This window comes from Ambystoma mexicanum, chromosome 8, assembly GCF_040938575.1.
Source record: "Ambystoma mexicanum isolate Mex_15411 chromosome 8, UKY_AmexF1_1, whole genome shotgun sequence".
In the NCBI taxonomy this organism is placed as follows: Eukaryota; Metazoa; Chordata; class Amphibia; order Caudata; family Ambystomatidae; genus Ambystoma; species Ambystoma mexicanum.
Genome location: NC_090929.1, coordinates 671,837,985 through 671,858,353, shown reverse-complemented (window position 1 = coordinate 671,858,353; position 20,369 = coordinate 671,837,985). Strand labels below are relative to the sequence as shown.

At 48.6% G+C, this 20,369-nt stretch overlaps 1 protein-coding gene across 2 annotated transcripts in view; it reads left to right on the top strand.

Annotated features, from left to right (window-relative positions):
• LOC138472341 (transmembrane protein 150A-like) overlaps positions 1-20,369 on the top strand; it is a 1,082,967-nt gene that overhangs the window by 1,039,615 nt on the left and 22,983 nt on the right. For both annotated transcript variants that reach the window (XM_069610467.1, XM_069610466.1), the window contains exon 6: positions 316-493. In XM_069610467.1, the coding sequence (XP_069466568.1) occupies positions 316-493 (178 nt within the window). The remainder of the gene's footprint in view (positions 1-315; positions 494-20,369) is intronic.

The window sequence follows — 20,369 nt, the reverse complement described above, 5'->3', positions numbered from 1 at the left end:
CCTGTGGCTGCCTCAGGAAGCCCCCCTGCCTGTGGGTTGACCTATTGCAATCAGAAGTTCAATTCCACCTCCCCATGTCCCTAAAGCTGTGAACAAGGGTATCGGGCTGCCTTTCAGCAGAATATATTTTTAAGGATGAGCTTTTCTGCCTGAACCTTTAGAAAATGTAAAGATGGGTCTGAAAAGATGGGTATGACTTAGCTGGAACCGGAAGGGAATGAGGCAGATGTCTTTGAGTGTGTGAGTTCTCTGTTAAGGTTGTTACTACAAATAACACATTTTCTAACTCCATGCGTTTTTTTCCGTTTTTTCCAGGTAGATCATGCCAAGGTATTGCATTACATCGGCGCAGGGGTGGCGTTTCCGACCAGTATGCTGTTCATCTGCCTGCAGTCGCTGCTGACCTACCGCATGGCGCGTTCCCGCTCACATTACTGGACTGGACACCTCCGCTCCTTCCTCACCTGCTTGGGCCTCGTTACCCTTGTCCTGAGTATCCTTTAATAGCATTTCTGTTGGCAAAATCTTGTGATGGATAAAGAGTAATCAACAATGAGCTACTGCAGAATGCTATGATTTTTCTTATGGAGTTGGGTGTGTGTATGTGCGAGTTTGTTCAGAGCCTTCACAGTCCCTAGAGCAAAACAAAATCAAACAACATTAATATTGGAGGTCAAGATACAGGCCTATGTAGTCTTTTTTCAAAATTATAATAATTTTGCATAAAATAAAAACATTTGACTATTTACTTCTTTTCCTAGGAATTGTAGTCTGTGGTCTTGGAGACAGGGTCTACATTTTCTCTGTTAACATCCAGGTAAGATAATCCAGGCCCTCTGCCTTGCTCAACCAAGCCCAGCCACCCGAGCTCAGCTCCAAGCCTTACTCTTCTTTGAGGAGGTGGCAGTCTAGCATACCTAAAACATCCAGCAATTACTTTCTTGTAACCCACCTGCTGCTGTTACTTACTCTCTTAAAACATGTAAAGTTATTCATGGGGCTGCTATCCAAGGGGTGCAGTCTAGGGACGTGGAACGCATTCCATTGGTACGGTTATATTACATGAAGCTCACGGCCATGCCTTCGGTGTGTTTTAGTGCATGCAGTTCCTCTCGATGGGGAGCAGTCTAGTACAGAAAGGTCCTCACCATGCTTGCAGTGAAGTGCATAGAGAACCTATCAGAGGTTTGGGATGATCTGAGTTCTAGTGTCTCCTGTCCAGTGCGCTTAACTGAAGTATGTGCAGATCAGTCTAGTGTGCACTACCTTTGTCTGTAAGGCGCTAGCCAAGTGCTATGTGTTCAACTCCATGAGGTGCAGCATAGCAATGAGTACTTCAGTCCATAGGGGACAGTCTTGTGAAGAATACACCTCTGCCCAGAGAAAGCCTTTTAATGCTGTGAGCTTCTGTGCATTGGAGTCATCTGTGGGGTGAAAATGTGCTCCTGATTATTAAAGTTGCATTTTAATGCAGAAGCGCTCATGTCCATGGAAGGAAGTAGTGTAGTGTGGAAGGTTCCTTTTCATTGGAGGTGATGTCTAGTGCAGAAGACTCCTGTCCCTGGGAGAAAACATTGTAGTGCTGAGGGATCTGCATTGGCTCCTGGTAGAAATCAATGCTTTGATGAGGGATCATGTTCCCCGGGCACCTGTTTGTGGAAAGGGAACTCTATTGTGGAGGTGAAGTCTAATGGAGAGCACTTGCATCCACAGGTGGTGTTGTGTGGTGTGGTATGCCATGTTATGTAGTTTACTTGTAGTGTGCTATATGATGCATAGGCCCTGTAGGGGACATCCTGGTTGTGAGACGGATGACCAGATGAACCAGGAACATGTTCATCTTATTTTCCTATCCTCTTTTTGTTGCTCCTTTTTCATGCTGCAGTGTCTACCAACCTTGGGTGCGCCAAGGATGCCTGGGTGCATCTTCCTGCTTTGGGTGGTTCTCTCTTAACTTGGAGTCTGTAGTTGGTGTTCAAAGGCTCATCTCAAAGATCAAACATGTCTTTGTTTTGTTGATATAGTCTGCAGACCCAATTACACCCTATGTCGTTATGGGGTTTGCACCCAGCAATTTACTGTACTTTCACCTCGACTTATGAAGTGATGGAGCCAGTGAAGCAAGTAAAAGAAGTAAACAAAATGTTCAGCATTCTTCAGGCTTATATGTGCAGTAAGCAGAGGGTGGAAAAGCATGTCTGCAGTCCACAATAGAGATTTTATAATGTTCGGTGTACGATGTTAGCCGAACAGGACAGGGAAGATTTGCAAAATATATTAAATTTCAAATTGCTCTAGGTTCTAAAAACATCTTTTAGCTTGAGGGCAGAGCCCATGCTTTGCATGGAGTAATGATCATCTTCAAATGTACGTGGCGTCTAGATGTCTGTATGTGTGTGTTACATTTGTATTAGAGTAGTGATTGGTATAACTTTGGCAGTGTTCAACAAAGGTGTATGAACATTTCCAAAACAAATGTACACCAGACCCTGACATTTTTGGTGGCATTGTTATAGGCGAATATAGTTTTTTTGTGGGAATAAATGTACCTTAATTTAATCTGTTTTGTCTGCAGACAGTCCACCAACCTATATTCACAACTGAAGATTGTGATTGGATGAATGTGTACCCTGCCGCCACCTTGGATTCAGGTCCTGCTCTGCAAAAACCTCAGAAATGGGCAATAAAGTTTTACCCATTATTGTGCTTAGGTTGAAATTACACAGAACGAAATCTAAGTGTTTTCTACAAGGAACCAGCATGCATGAAGTTCGGTTGGCATAAAAAATATGGCACCAAACTTACAATTTCCAGGCCTCTAATCGCTTTTTGTTCATGACTGAGAAGCTGGTCATGAGGGATTGGTCCATTCCTGAAAATCTATACCCACCAATGAAGTGCACCTGCAGACACTATGTTATCGGGCTTGCCATTAACCCCACTTTTCCACAGCCATCTAGGAACAGTCGACCATAGTGTGACAAGGTGTGTTGTTAACTTTGCCTGATTGATTTTGGTCCGAAATTAGCACATTTCCTATTATGTCTTACTCCTACATCCTGTCGCCTTTCCTCCATACTGTATGGGCGTCCCTTGGTAGGGACGGGAGACAGGCTTTTCACCAGAAAAATCATCTTCCTCTTATTTGGATGCGTGCGCGGGCATGGCCGTGGGAATGTGCGCTCCCCTGACTCAGCATCCCCCGTGCCACTCCCCAGTCCTCTTTTCCGTGTCGATGGGAACGGACCGCTTTCACCAGCGCTCCTGGGTTAGACCTTCGGCCCAGTAATTCCATGCTTTCTTACCCAGAGTAGTATTCTTGTCTTCTTTTTTCTTTTCAATTATCAGGTACTGTTTGTCCACCGGTGTCACGCTCCTCCCTGGCGCATATTGATGATGGCAGGCTTCAGCGGGGTCCAGTCTGCATGGCTCCCTTCCCAATGTCTGACCCCCACGCTCTCTGCCTCAGCTGCCTTGGCCCAGACCATGACTGGGGTGGCTGCACTGCGTGCCATGCCTTCACTCCGCACGCACTCAAGAACCGACTAGCCAGGTGAAGGAGCTCTTCGGGAGATCGCCTCCAGAGGACCTCAAAGCATTTGTGAAGCAGAAGACCAGGCCCAAGGTAGGTGCCCTGTTTTCCTCCCCAAGGAAGAGCCCAAGCGGGAGGGACCGAACAAGTCCTAAGACTAGCAACAGCACCGAGGCTGCTCCAGCTACCGGCCACCAGGCTGAGGGGTCGCAAGATGGTACCAGTGCTACTGCTGAGGGGCTGCAAGGCTCTATTACCGGGACCCAACCTGAGGGGCTATGCCCTTACACCGTACCCATGTCTGAGGGGGCGCCTGCATGCAGCACTGCTGGCACCACTGCCAAGTGCACTTTGCCTATCAGGCCCCGTCCTGAGGTGCAGATGTTAAGATGGATTTCTGAACTCTGACCTGGTGGGCAGAGGTTCAGAAGGCCAGCCTAGTTTCTTGGAACAGGGTAACCTTCTGGACAAGCCAGACCAATCAAGGTAGCATTGGCGGTGGTGAAGACTAGGTCTCAGGAGGGGTGAGGGTGACTGAAAGACCTCAATGAGCACACAGAGTAAAGGGCACTTACAAATCACTCCCAGTCAGGTGTGTGTATATATATTAAAAATATAAATACATTTATTCAAGGTCTTTGAGTTTCAACACACCGTAATTATCAACAGTAATACTTTGAAACCAATACGATCCTACTGCAATACATATATACAAGCAAGACCAAGTGGCCTTAACGGTTAAACGCACAGAATGGGTCAACAACCTGCAAGGGAAGGAAGCAAGCAGTGCAAATTATCTTTAGGCAGTTCTGCACAGTTCAATACCTAACTGTAAGGCAGTCCAGTCCCTACTTTGAGAGGAGCCTAGTGCTCAAATGTACTTTTAGGTGCTGGTGCACGCAATAGTGCAGAGGGGCCAAAACTGGGTCTCTTGTAGGGCCTGTAGCAGCTCAGGAAGGTGACGCAGAATAAGTTTGTGGAGGGTCTCCCCATGAGGGCATAACAGGTTCCAGGAGTTGGGAATGGTTCGATAGCTCAGGCTATCCGTGGAAAGGAGAGTAGCCCTCACGGGACACTTGTGCATAAAAGTGGATGGATGCGCTAGGTGCCACCTGTAAGGGTTGCACGTTCTCACCGGCCCCCGGTGCCCTCCGAACCAAACTTCGGTAGTCGAGTCCACTTCGGTTGCAGGTTCAAATGCGGCAGTTTTGTGGCTCTGCGGCTTTCAGTGGTGAAGTTACCGCGTTGATTCCCCAGCGGGACAGTGGCGATTTCTCTGCTCCTGGTGGATGGATCAGGCCAGTTCCACTATAGCAGGCTTCAGGGCCCAGAGGGTCACAGCAGCAAGGCACCCGCAAAGTTCGTCACCACGGCTGGGCAACACAGTAACCGCGGGTACTCCGGTTTGGACGCTCTCTCTTTACTCTGGACCTGGGAATGCCAAGTGTTTAAAATTCAGTGTGAGAGTGCTGTGAACACAGAGCGTATTGATATTGATATTTTATTTCTATCGCGCTCGTACACAAGTGTTTCAGAGCGCGACAAGGCAAGGGAGGGGAACAGGGGAGAACAAAACAGCGATCTTACTAGGCCCAATGACATTGAGAACGTGCAAGTGCATGGGAGAGGGGGGAGGGGAAAAGTGCATGGAAAGGGGGGAGAAGTGGAAAGTATGAAGCAGAAGAGAAACAGATAATAAATAAATATTAAAGGCAACAAACAGTGGTAGTGCAGCTGCTAGGTTTAAGGCAGCAGACAGGGTAGGTCTGATAAGTGCAGGAAGAAAAAGGGGGGGCGGTATGGGTACATATACAGACCCCAGTGCAAGGGGTGGCCCGGAGGCAGTGCAGGAGGGGTGACAGGGTGAGCAGGTACCTGGGCCCGGAGGACAGAGGGTGGCCAGGTGCACGGTGCCAAGAGAGAACAGATCAGCAGGGGAGAGGGGGAGGGAAGGCAGAAGAAAAGAGGAAGATCTGAGGTGCTTCCAGAACCGGAGATGGTTCTCCTCAAGTTTTAGAGTGGCAGGGAGGCTGTTCCAGAGGGAGGCCCCAGCTGAAGACAGAGATCTACCCCCAGCTTGTTTCTTTTAAAAAAGACTGACCCTGAGGGAGTTGGAGGTAGAGGAGTGAAGAGCTCGAGAGGGGTGGTATTTGCGGAGGGATAGCTGAAGGTATTTTGGACCCAGGCCCCAAAAAGCCTTGTGGACAATGCAGAGGGTTTTGAATTTAATGATTGCATCCACTGGGAGCCAATGGAGAGATTTCAGAGCTGGAGAGATACGATCCCAGGGCTTGAGGCCAAAGACAAGTCTCGCAGTCCTGTTCTGGATTAGGTGCAGAGGGCAGAGAGTAGAAGATGGTAGATTTATAAAGAGGCTGTTACAAGAGTCAAACCTAGAGAGCACCAGAGCTTGGGATACCATGAGCTTCTGGGGGAAGGAGAGGAAAGGCAGAGTACCTCTGAGGGGGTGCAATAGGAAGTTTGACTTTTTAGAGACCTCAGATGTGGGCGGAGAAGGAAAGGGTGGAGTCAAAGATGACCCCGAGGTTCTTAGCCTCACAGGTGAGGGTAGGAGGACGTCCAAAGGAAGCCGGCCAGAGAGTGAGGGGAAAGGGTGGTGAAGGTGAGCTTGCTATGTACCATGTTTCAAAGGTCTCCTCGAAACGGTCAGCCTACTGGTTGGCCCAGGGACACTTCAGAGAAGGCTGACTTGCAGTGTTTGAGGAAGGTGCCGAGAATATTTGGTCCCGCTATTCTAGTGGGTCAAAACGTCTTTGCAGACCTAGTTTGATCAAATGTAGAGGGTTCCAGCAGGACAACAGCGGGCTCATGGTGTCAAACCTTCCAGCGGGTCACCAGCGGTTCCTCGACTTGGCTTCTTGGTTTCAGGATACTTGGATCCTATCCTTCGTTCAGTGAGAACTCCAGAGATCGACCTGGTATGGGTGTTTGGAGACCCAATGGGAGATCTGCTCGCATACAAGCACACCAGACGTGGACCAATCACAGACCATGGTGGTCCCAGTCATTCCCAGTACACCAGACTCTCTGGCACCCAGGATGTGGATTGCAACTAGACAGTCCAGCCCACATCCTGGTTGCACACACACAAGGCATGCAGAAGCCAGTGAAAGCTTGGCACTTTGTGAGAAAATGCATGCTCAAATAAGGACTGACCCGTGTCAGCTCGACCTGGTGAAGGGGCAAGATGGCCAAAGGACAGGACAAAGAACCTTGTGGCAGGGCCATTTTGGAGCCAGGCCACCTTTCTGTGCCAACCACGGTAAACGTGGTTTGCATGGCAAAAAAGGGTTAACAATACATGAAAAGAAAAGCTGCCACCAGCCCTGTCCAAGGCACATCTGCACTTCTAAAAATATCCCTTGAGGGTGTTTAGGGCCTTTGGAAATGACAGGAAGATCCAAGCGCACTGTACTGTAAGGTACATTGTGCACTTGCAACATGTTGCAGAAAAGTTGCAACATTGGAAAATACTAAGGGAAACAAAGTCTCCCAGTACTGACTATCTTTAAGGGCATGTCAGTTTCCCCATAACAAAGTGAGTGAAAAGCCCAGGGGAGTGCAGCTGAAGTCTGTGCTCCACTGCCAAAGTCAGACTCTGGTGTTTAAACAGCAGCAAAAAGTTGGGGGGGTACACAACCGGAGGAAAAACTTCACATAAATGGGAATCTTTCCTAACAGCAGGGTAGGCCTCAACCACCACTGATCAGTGTACTGGTGGAAGCCAGGCCCAGCTCAGTAAGTTCCACGACGCAGGCACATGGCACAGAGCAAAACAAAATGGCCACCGAGCCAGACAAAATGGCAGCTCACCTGACACCTTTTCCCTTCAGAGACCAGGCAGGGGAAAGAACTTCCAGGTGGGATTGGTCAACCCCTGTCACTTGGTCCACATCCTATCGATCTACTTCTCAGGGCAGGTATACGTCGCCCTATGCAGCGAGACAGGGGATACCCAGGACACAGCACCCTCAGGGCCCGACCCCCTATGCCTATTCCATCAGGCACTCCTCTGGCCTGTGAAGACAGATTTTTCGAGAAATTCCTTGCACTCATGAGATCACCACAGCTGGGTACCATCCTCAGAGACGTGATCAGGGACATGCTCCCTCCTGCTCAGCCGCAAGCACCCATGGCCATTCCGCCTCTGGGTCCAGCTCAGCTCTCGGCTCCGATGCCTGTACCAGCCACAGCAGCCCCAGCTCTGCCTCCTCCGCAGCCTCTGTCACTGATAGTCAGCACGCCACAGCTGCCGGCGCCCAGCACTCCTCTGGCTCCCACAGACCCGCAGGACACAACAGTGGACACAGACGAGGAGGAGGACCCTGACACCCTCTTGTCAGCCAAAGCTTTTCACAAGCGACTGGCGGGCCTGGCTGAGTACCTAGGAATCCCGCAGCCACAGGTGAAACAACCAGAGGCGGAGTACTGGCTGAAGTTCTCATACTATGCCCTACTGCCAGAACCGGAATCCCACTTCAGAAAGACGTGGTAGCGCTTGCCAAAAAAGGATGGCTCAAGCCACACTCTACCCAGCCTACCAATAGGCATTACAACGCTGAATACAGGAAAATGGAAGGGGGCCCTCTCTTATTGTCACCAAGTTCACTCCTAAAACCTACAGCCAAACGCACCAGCGCTCGGACAATGGTCGGTCCTTCGGAGGCTTCAGAGGCTTTTAGGAGAGACGGTCCAGGCAACCGGAGTCATCCCCTAGCCAACACAGGGTCAAACGGCACAAGGTGGCTAAAGGGTTTTCCAGTCCCCCTCCTCAGGTACATCCGGATCCACGAGTCTTCGGTGGGGGGGGAGCTTGCCCTTCAAACGCACCGCTGGCAGACAAGGTTCACGGACCCATGGATCCTCTCAGTAGTATCCATCCTTCGTCCTCTCCGCTCCCGCAGATTGGTTCACCAACTCTGTTGGCGGAAATACACTCATTGGTAGTGAGCCAGGCTGTGGAGGAAGTGCCAGCCTCTCAGCGGGGCATGGGCTTCGTTTCACAAATGTTCGCCATACACAAAAAGAACCAGGCTGACCTGAGAGGAGTTAGACCTTTCCACCTTGAACCTTTCCCTTCCCCTCCAAAAGTTCAGGATGGTTACCCCAGCCTTCATAGCGGAGACTTTGTGTGGCATACTGCATGTGCTACCTGGATCTCAAGGATGCCTACCTACACATCCCGATTTGGGAACCCCATCGGTCCTTCCTGCATTCAGGATCATGGGTTTTCACTTTCAATACAGGATTCTACACTTTGTACTCAATTCGGCCCCCAGGGTCTTTACGCGGCTAATGAACGCAGTGGCAGCCCTACTCGGGGCGCAAGGCCATCATATTTACCCATATCTAGATGACTGGCTTATCAGAGCGAGAGGAGGCGGTGCAACATACAGCCTCCCCCCTCATGGCTACACTCTATGACCTGGGATTTTCTATCAATCTCAAAAAATCAAAGTTGGTGCCCACGCAGAGCCTGATTTTCCTGGGTCTTATCTGGGACACAAGCTCAGAGAGGATCTTTCCCTCCAAGGACAAGATCACATCCATTGAGAGGGCCCCTGGGCATTTTCTCAGCAGAGCAGTGACCTCTGCGTGGTGGTACCAACACCTGTTGGGAGTTATGGCCGCATTCCTTCTTGCAGTGCCACATACGAGGCTCAAAATGAGGCGGCTGCAGCTACATTTCTCAGCTTCCTGGAACCAGGAGAAGGGTTTGCAGGAGGAGCAGGTCAGCATACCACAACAGCCCCACCAGGATCTGATCTGGTCAGGGACGGCAGCAACCTGTGGATAGGCCAACACTTCAGGTCACCGTTACCTCAGACTCATCACCAGAGGGATGGGGAGCTACCCTGGACAGTCACAGCGTCCACAGAGTATGGTGCCAGCAGGAGCAGCTAGCGCACATCAACTGGCTCGAGTTGATGGCTATCTGGCTTGTTCTCAAAGCCTATCTAGCTATTATCACTGGCGGGACGATTCTCATTCAAACCGACAGCTCCACCTGCATGTACTACATCAACAAGCAGGGTGGCCCCCGGTCCCCTCCCCTCTGCAGACTGGCGGTTGACTTTTGGGAGTGGGCTCTGGTGAACGACATACATCTGTCAGCAGTCCACCTCCCAGGAGAGTCCAACCTAGAGGCGGACAGGCTCAGCAGGCTGGGCGTGGACAACTACGAATGGCAGTTGACCGAGCAGGACTTTCAGCGGATCTTCAAGAGGTGCGGTCATCCGCAGGTGGACCTTTTCGCCACCAGGGCCAACAAGAGGTGCCCCCAGTTTGCCTCCTGCCAGGGGCAAAGCAGGGGTTCCCTGGGTGAACCAATGCAACAACATGCCCGCTTTGCTTTTCCCCCACCCCTCTTGTGCACAGGGTCATCTAGAGGATCCGGGAGTCGAGGGGCCTTCGGATCAACCTGATAGCTCCATTATGGCCAGCTCAACCCTGATTCCTGGAGCTGCTCAGCCTGTCAGACCAGGCCCCTGTACACCTCCCGCTGGGCCCAGCACACCTACTCTCTCAGCAGGGAGGCACAGTCATCCACCCCTCCCCGCAGAAATTAGCTCTTGCAACATGGTTCCTGAACAGGACTCCCTAAAGCATTGGCGCCTGTCAAAGGCTAACCTGGCCATTATACAGGGGACTAGGAGTGACCACACCAGGAGCCAGTACAAAAGCAAGTGCACCAGGTTCCGTCACTGGGCAGGGTCAAAGTAAATCGATCCTTTGGCTTTCACTTTGGACGACGTGCTCGCCTTCTCGGCACAACTTGCACACTCAGGCATGCAAGTAGACACGTGCCGCACTTATCTGGTGGCCATTGGAGCTTACAAGAACTCTGAGGAGGTATTCTCATCCTCAAATTCAGTGGTTAAGAGGCACTTAGCTGGCCGAACTAGACTATATCCACCTATCAAGAAACCACACCCGGTGTGGGACCTCAATGTGGTCCTAGGCACCCTGGCCCATAAACCATTCGAGCCAATGGCGTCTGCGCACCTCAAACTAGTAACCATTAAGACGGACCTCCTAGTGGGATCCAGGCACTAGTGGGTTCAGAGCCATATGGTACGTTTCATAAGGGCCAGGTGGTGCTCATAAGACACCCCACATTCTTACCTAAGGTTGTCTCCTTTTTTCACTTAAATGAGGAGATAGTGTTACCAACTTTCTTCACAGACCCTAAGGATGACACTCAGAGGGTACTGCACTGTCTAGATGTCAGACGTGCTCTAAAATTCTACCTTGACAGGACCAAGAGCTTACGCAAATCAGGTGTCCTCTTCGTCACCTTTGGGGGGGGTCAAAACCAGGCTGTCAGGCCTCCAAGGGTCCATAGCAAGGTGGATGGTTATGGGTTCAAGGCGGCGTATGAAGGGCACAAGCCGCTGCCAGCGAACATGCCTGCCCGCCCCATTGGAGCTAAGGCCACGGCGGTAGCTTTCCAAAGACACGTTCTGTGGCAGGTTATCAGGAAGGCACTCACCTGGGCTACTCCCTTGACCTTCTGCAAACACTACTGCTTGGATGCCAGTGCCAGGTCAGACGCAGCATTTGGTCAGGCAGTGTTAAGGACCTTGTTTTCTTAAGAGGGGAACTCTCCACTGTGGGGCTACATTCAGTTGTAATCACCCATACAGTATGGAGGAAAGGGGACGGGACAGGATGTAGGAGTGAATTATAACGTACTCCGAGTCCATTATCCCCTTTACTCCGTACGTCCCTCCATCCTCCCCCCTAATAAAACTGGTGTAATTATGCAATTTTAATAATGTCAAGGCATCAAAGGGGACTGAGGAGTGGCACCGATGGCGGAGTCAGGGGAGAGCATGCTCCCAGTACCGCGCCCCCGCGTGCATCTCAATTTAAAGGGGAAGATGATTTTTCTGGTGAAATAGGTTCCATCTCCCTTCCCTAGTGAGGGATACCCGTACAGTATGGAGGAAAGAGGACTATGGACTAGGACTATGTTAGTCACTACGGTGAGTAACTTATGATTTATTTTGCTTGGTTGAGTTGGTGAACAATGTATAACACGTTGGCGCCTCTAAAAGTGTGTAAACTTGATCTCGCCGTTAACAATTTGTTGAAAGAAGATGGATTTGTAACCTTTTCACTGAAAGGTATTTTCTTTGCCGGAGCTACCAGAGACGTTCCTTCATGTATAATCATGAATACGTTACAGAAATAAATCTGCGCTTGGATGTGGATGTGCTGGTGTCTATGGACCCTTGATGGACCGCTCAACCAACCGATCTGCTTTGGTGAGCATGAGTAATTGAGTAACATTAAGCAACACTCATCAACTTTGAATTACAGGAAAGAGACAGTGGGTGTGTGAGTTCCTTTAACACCAAGTTAAACAAAGAAAGGGCAAAGGGACTACACTTCCTTACATTAGCTAGCGGCAGAGACACACGAATCAAGAAGCAAGCAAGAGATTTAACTTCTAAAGAGAGTATAAATTCAGAATCTGTACAAATTACCTAATACAAAAAAAAAGTATGAGAAATTACCTAATTTATTTGACCGAAAATAGTAGGTATTTTGGTGTATGTATGGTAAAAAATAGGTGGGGGGTGGGGTAAGGGTACAAGTTAGGGTAGGGATGGGTGCAGGGGGAGGAGGTTGTGGATGGACTCCCCTTGCGTTATAAAAAAAGTTTAAAAAGCTCAAAGTAATTTTCGTTTTTCAGTCTAAAATATGAGGTAATGTCTCTATTGTTTTTTGTGTCCAAAATGTCATGGATATCTTATAAAATCAGCAGTCTAGTTGATGCAGGGTGCATCTACGGCTGTAATAAAGGCATATTTCAGGATATGTGACCTGCACGCAGTAATATAAACATCATTGTACACCATCATTAAAATCTGCTCTCATAATAATGGCACTGCTTTTTATGCCATAATCTATTTGGGCTTCAGTGCAAGACTTCTGTTTGTGGAGACACCGTTTATTCTTCTCTTCCCCTCTGTCTTTCAGGAGGGGCTTCTGGAAATCCAAAAGAAAGGATGATTGCAGTGAATGAAATGTCTGATATTATGTAGAGGTCGCTGAGCCATCATATAGCATGGCGTCCGCTACCCGGGAGCTATATCTATCAAATGTGTACATAAAGGACATAAACTGAATATTAATGTTAATATTTTGAAAACATAGAACTGTATATGTTCGTAACATGTGCACCCCTCTCCGGATAGTCTTGGAACTATGAAACGTGAAAGCCTCTTCTTTTCATGCTTCCTAATCAAGGCAGTGTTCTTTGAACACATTGGATCTCTTGTGAGTTTCATAGCATACCTCTGTTCCTTTTGGTATTCTAACATGTGCTGTGCTGGAATGAGCACAGAGAATATATTCCCATGTGTGATCCTTCATAGCAATGCACACCTACAAGTAAGAGAGGTCCTGAAGAAGGCTGTTATTTAACTAAAAGAACAGTCTGAAAACGGACAGCACTTGTACACAGACCTGTGGGCTGCTCAGAATTATACTTAAGGTATACAAAGGACTCTTCTGGAAGCCTCTTGTCAACTGGGAGTTTCCCCAAGGCGTTCTTACTGTGCCATTCAATCAGCCCTTCCCCACACCAGTGGGGGCAACACACTCGTCTATGGCCTCGCTAATTCCCCTTTAGGCACCGGCTGCCTCAACCCGTCTTTATCCAGTTCCAGATGCTTTGTATCATTGATATAGCCATTCAAAATGGCAAACCAAGGTACCTAGCTAGGACGAATGTCTTACCCAAACACTCTTGTGCAGACAGCAAATGGAAATCTGCAAGGCCTGCGAAGAGAAGACCTGAAGATGGGGCTACTCCGTCTGCCCCTCTGACCAGTGGGACAAAATCTACTGTAGTGCAAAATCCTCATGACAGATTGACATCAAACTTGGACGTGAAGTTGAAAGGAAGGATCACTGGGCATGGCTGTAGGAAATGCACTGCTGGCACTATTGGTATGTTCTCTATGCCTGGGGCACAAACCGGTCCTGACCAGCCGGCACTGTCTATATATTCACTGTGCCGATGGCATGGTCGGAGCAGGCATTGTTGGTATGCTCACTATGCTTGGTTCATGGCTTGGCCACTGATATGATATGTTATTTATAACGCGCTTAATACCCAGAGGTTTCTAAGCACGGACCCGGGGATCGAACCTATGTTGCTCCGTGTCTTCGTCTTCCAAGGCTAGCATGTTGCCGCTGAGCTATCCTCCCGAGACAATGCTGGCCACTGGTCATGCTGTGCGTGCAGTGTTGGTATGATCACTATCCTCTGGGCTTGGCCAAAGTAATGTGTTGGGCACGGCCATACCCAGCCGCCACTCTTGGTATGCCCGCTGTGCCTGATGCAAGAGCTGCTTACATGCATGCTCCAAAATAGGGCCCAGTGAGCACTACCGTATATTCATGGTGCATACCTCAAGCACCATATTATCAGAACAACACATCAGGCCAGTTAGCACCGTTGGTATATTCACTTTGCCTGGCGAATGGCAGGCAGCCATACTTCAAGCACAACATCCTCTATGCCCGACCTCAGTATGTGGTAATTGGTCAATGTGGGTATGCTTACTCTGCTTGGGCTTGACCAACGGCCATCCTGGGCAGTGTCCTGTGGGTATGGCCGCTAAATCGGCCTATACCCAACAGGTACTCTTGGTATGGTCACTGCGTTCAGGGCATGGCCGAAGACCATGCTCAGTTGCCCCGCCCCCAACCCCCTTATTATATTCAGCGGGCCCAGTCTCTGCTGGGCATAGACACATTGATACACTCATTAAAAAATGATAAATCAAGAAAGAACCTAAATATATCGTTAGGTTATTAAAAAGCAAACATTTGACATTCTCTAAAAAAAATCTTAAATTGAAGGGGCATTATTTATTAGGAGGGAAGCTATGTTTCCAATGTGTTTGATGGCAGCCATGACCTCGCATATGGCCTAGGTATATCAAGAGGTCCTGAAGAGCATGGGCAAAAAAAAAGAAACCGCAGAAGTAAACAGTGTTTATTGTTAGTTTTATTTTTTGTTTTAGTTTTAGGGTATACTCGGGGAGAGTTCAAATGTTGCAGCCCTCGCTAAAGTCCACTTTGGCAAAACTGCAGTGCCTGTTATGAGTGTTGTTGTTCATACTGCGTCATTATAGCTTACAAGACCATTTGGAAGTTTCCCTTGTGACGCGTGACACTTCACGAAAGATGCGCAGTGCCCCACGCCCTAAGACCCCTACCGCCCCCCTCACCCTCCATGCCACGCCGCCCGTCTCCTGTCTGCGCTCTGCCGATGCGTCGTCTTTTTAATAAGTCCGGGCATTACCGCTTTACTGCACCAGGTGGCAGCTGTTGACCGGTTAAAAACCCTGTTTTGGCAACTGTCATCTGATGATTTCGCATCCTCTCTGTGGCTCCGCTTGAGCAAAGCACGTGCCTCCCCCGAACCAGGTCCAGGCCACAGGATTGCTACAGGTGGGACCGAAACGTCATTTTCAGCCTTGCGCGTCTTCTTATTTTAATAACGCAGTTTGAAATGTTAAACTTAAACTGTTTGCAAGCATTCTTTTTTTCTTCTCTGAATCCTGTTGTAATACAGTTTTCATTTCTTTAATATGGGCGTGTCAGGTGGGTGTCCTCACGTCATGGTGCAGGCAGTGATGCATAGCTGTGACCTGTGAAAAGAACACTGGCTCCATCATGTCTTTCTTGGCGAGCACCTACTGCGTGTGCCTCACTAGCGAGCGTGCTCCCCACCTGCCAGCATTGGAGACGAGGGAGCAGCCCATTTCGGACCGAGCACGCTGCAGAGTCCTCAATACCACAAGGCGCAGCGTGAAGTGGGTGCGTGCACTCCACTTCAACAGAGCGAGATGCGTGCCAAGTCAGAGGCGCGTGCTGGTGAGTAGTTGTGCTCTTCAATCAAAGGCACACCCTCATTTTTGATAGTGTTAAATCTCCTAAAGCAGCACGGGCCCCTGGTCACATCTGAGTGTATCATAGCCCCCTGCTATCCCATCTCCCTGCATTCAGGAAGAAACAATGCATGGGCAGCAACCCATATTCTCTGCTGCTCACACCCGCCCACTATCCATTCATGCAGTTTAGCACCAACCATTAGCCACTGCCGTCACAAGAACAATCAGTTCAGAAGGTAAACCCACTGTAAGACTATATCATGAGTAGTCCATTTACAGAAAAGTCAGAATGCCTGCGAAATGATGTGTAAATTCTGTTTTGGCCATTGCATGGCATTGTTTTATATTAAAATCTTTGCATTTTTACAACGTGTATGCATTTTGTGTCCCTTCCTAAGACGTCACTACATGTGAAAATTGGAAGGTGCCCCACACTTACTTTTCGACCGAGACCCCGCAAGTCTTAGGGCCGGCCCTGACTGCTCTGGGTCAGAGTGATTGGTTGCCTCACAGCGCCTGTCGTTGGCACTGGAGCTATAGTACCAGACTGTGCAGGGCATGTGCAGGCACAGGACGGAGCATATCTCTGGCAAAACATGTTTCGCCGCCCTGTCCACAGACTCGGAGGCATGCTCATAACACTACTAATGATATAGTTTTACAGTGGGCTTACTTTCTGAATTGATTTTTGCCCCCAGACTGGCCCATTCTCAGGAGCTTCTCCATCAACTTCATTTGCTGCCTGTGAAAAGTCGTATCCAGTTTAAGGCCTTCTGTCTTTTGCATCGAGCTATTCACAACGGCGGGGCAGAGTTCCTACAATCTAAACTGATACCATACAACCCCAGCAAAACTCGCTGTTCATCCAATCTTTCTTTGTTGCGTATCCCTTGAGTCCTTCGTACTCGGGCTGGAGGCCGGTCTTTTTCTGTGCTTGGTCCTACCTTATGGAATGCTCTCCCGGCTGAAATTTGTAACATTCCTCATTTCCTCTCCATTCGCAAACGTTTGAAAACTTTTCTGTTTTAGTTCCCTTTAATAGCCACCGTCTCTCGCTTGCTCAGTGCCTTGATGCCTTTTTGGTCTTGTCCGCGCTTTATCAAATTCTAATACAATACAATAACGAGAAAGCTTCAGAAGACTCTGCAGCACTGCCGAGTCTTCTGTAAACATCTGCTCGACGAGGCGTGGGCTGCTGGTGCCAGTGTTTGACAACTCTGCTTCACAACAGGGTACTCCAAGCGAGATCTGTCTTGAAGCTGAGTTATTACATGCGCGCAACCCACGTTTCAACAAACAGACACCTTCAGAAGATTCAGCATGGGCCTATGAATACAGGAACAGCCAAAGCATCACATGCTCATAGCTGTCCAGACTGGAATATATGCCCTGCAATGTAGAGACATTTTTTCATGGAATGAATAAACTGACCAATTAAAACTGCAGACCCCCACTTCCATTATTCTCTCAAAAGGGTTTCTTACTGAATCACAATAATACATGTTTCCAAATTAGAATTCTGGACATACTTATGTCCCCATAATGCTCTTTGCTTTTATGCAAATCGCCAGGATTGGGCGCTATGAAGTGATATTGTATTGTGTGACCTGGCCTGGGACCATGCCTCTCGGCCCCGCCCACTTCTCCCCCACAGCCGCACCCCTCCAAGGAGCAGAGGGTTTCCCCAATAAATGGTTCCCATTTCCAGCATTGGTCCCCGAGACCTACATACAACCAAGAACACAAAGAAAATAAAGTCTCAGGGGGAGTGTGATCGTTCCCCTCTGATATTCTCTTACCAGTGCAAGACCCACAGTAGGAAGCAGTGAGCTGGCAGTGGTGAAGACAGACCCAAATCATGTACCAGCCCTCTGGCTGGGTTGGCATGGTTACCAAAAGTTGATGTCCTGGATGCTCTGATGGGACAAGGTCCCCATTGGTCCATCTCCGTTGAAAGGTTGGAAGTATACTTCACTACTGTGAGGAGGGTGAGCATGCGGTGAAGCAATCTTCTCTGCTCTACATGGCTGACATTGAAGTACATAACGATTGTCAAGACCCTCTCCCTGACCGATGGGATCTTATCTCACTGCGAACGAAGACAGCCCTAACCAACTATTGCACTCCAATGGTCAACACTAATTATGAAAGATCCCTGCTATGAGATGCCAAGCTGAAGGAAAGTGAAACACGTGACGCTTTTCCCACCCATCTTAGACAACCAGCATTCACCTGCACCCTGTTGAATGAAGAAGATGAGGTGCCATGACCGTTGACCCACGGTTGTTTCTTGGTCAAGGTGTGTGAACAAATACTCTGCAAACCTGGCATCTCCCTGACAAAGATCCTCGAACTGGGCATCAGGTACTTATCAAGAATAGAAAGCCAACAAAGTGAGCCTCTATTTTGTGCCCGAACTGTGGCAAGTCACAGATGTTAAAGGATTCATGGTTACGGCGAGAAGACGTGCAGAGACTGTAACTATAAACTCAAGTTTCTTCAGAAAGATTCCCTGATTTGGCTAGGATGGAGCAGCAAGGGAGAGGATCAAGGTGTCGACAGGTCACCAGAAAGTGACACTCGGGATATTCCCGATTGCCAGGATCCAATGAGTCGATCCCCTCCATAAGCTTTTAACAGCTGTCCCCCTCTATTCACACTGAGTCCAAATTGTGAGGATAGTGTTGAGTGTCATTGCCAAACGATAGGTCTGTGGAGTCATTGCCTCTATACACGCAAAGGTTGGCCTGGAAGCCATCCACCCAAATTACTTTGAGATGTATAGTTAAGCAAGTATAGTACAATCCACCTTGATCAAATCAGACTAAGGACTAATGTGACCTTGGGGGGTATCCGTTCTTTTGCCCAGAAGGGCGGGGGTACTTGACTGGCTCACTGGTTCAGCTATATCAAGCCAAACTGGTAACCCTATATGGCGCTGAAATTTGGTCCCTGTCGATGTTGGACGAGTTGGCGAAACTGGAAAGATGTCTGCTGAGGAGTCTATTATGTCTCCACCAATGCACTGTAATCGAGTCTTATTGGAGTATAATGTGATACCCATCCAATGTAGAATTTACTTGAGTTACCTGACCACATTGCGGAAGTTGACCAGTGCCCCAGCGTGCACCCTTCTGTTTCTGATATTTGATGCCTATCAGTCTAGAGCCCCTCTGATGCGGTCTAGTAATGTGGTCGGGCTTTGCACTACGGCCAGAAGATGGCTAACATTGGCTCCAGAGAATCTGTTTGGTTCTTCGCTGTATTTAAGAAAACCATGAAAGCCATTTTAGTAAGCTGTGGTCTGGAACAAACGATAGTGAACCTTAGTATTAAAAACCCTGTTACTGAGGTTACGGCCTATGTACTGACAAGAGAGGGTACTCCCTCCATATATTCGACAATATGTGGGTAATTACCTGATATGGGATTACCTCAAATTAAAATCTAACACCAGGCCCAGATTCAGAATGGAATGCCATCTCTGTGGGGAAGGGGAATTGGAAACACTAAGTTCACCCTTTATGTGAATGTGTGTCTTTGGTAACCATAAGGGTTGTCGCATTATGCTCTGCGGGGCTGATGGTAACTTCATCTGGGACTTCGTTGTGGAGGGAGTTCGTGAGTGGGAATAACCACGCCTGTATTATCTAGCCCACCATTTTCTGGAGGGAAATTGCTAACATTTTCAAAATGTTACCATGCGAGGGCTGTGTGAAAATTGTGTTGTGCACAATGCTAGGAATGCAATTTTCTTCATTTAACTATGGGTACATCTTATTATGGAAGATGCTCTTCCCTTTTGTAACTGTTGTGAAAAGTTAAATAAACTATATCACAGTAAAAAAAAAAAAGTATTGCTTTTCACTCTTTTGTCCCAAGCCATGAGCCAGATCATTGTACCTGAGATTGCATGTGTTGTTGTTATGGTTAATGGCTGATAGTGTTGGTTTATGATAAAGGAGGGATGTTGTGAGGAGGACCGCGCGTCATGATGCAGTGGTGCCTCACTGTTAACTGTAAATAAATGGGTCCGGGTCGCCACAGGCGTGGCCGTTGCCTGAAGACCTGTTTGAACGTACACTGGCTCCATGTCTTCCTTGGCAAGTGCGTACTGCGTGTGCCGCCAAGGCTAGTGGGGCCCCCCACCAGATAAGACACCCATCCAAAAATGGGCATAGTTCTGCCCACCACCATAAAAGGGCGTATTATGGAGCCCACAGACAATGGCAGTATCACGGCAGGAAGAGCTTCACACCTGACAGAAAACCTATTTTTGCTCACCATCGGAATAACCGCATCAAAAGACAGCAAGCACGGTTCACATTGACTTACCATGTTTAATACTTTAAATCATTGTATGAAAACTGCTTCCATGGTGTGTCTGTGTACCAAAGGACCGGAGACCTGTGCAGGGAGACATGTACAGCTGAATTCCAGTGATTTATAATCCGGGACAAGTAGATCGGCGATACAGCAGCCACTGCCAGAAAACTTCAGAATCGCATAGTTGCCAGATAAGGGCTCAGAAGGTATAGACTAGCGTTGGCTCCCGGAGCAGCACAAAATTCAAGGAAAAAGTGTGGTTTTGTGCCTTTTCAGTGTTTTTTACAATGCAATGATGGTTAAATCATGGTACAGTTGGCACCTCTGACAATAGCCATTTGTCCAAGGCAACCTCAAAGTGCCCCACGGTTGATCAGCCACGCCTCATATTACTCAAGATGATCCACCAACTCCTGGCCAGCCATCTCGCATGGGATCTGGTAACCACTCGGTGCTGTTGAGTGGAGCCTCGGTCCCCCTTCTCGCTTGACCTCTGCATCACATTGGTAACAGCTGCTCCAGAGTTCAGTAAAGTTAGCATCAATTCCTGCAAAGGGCTTCTTCACCTCTCT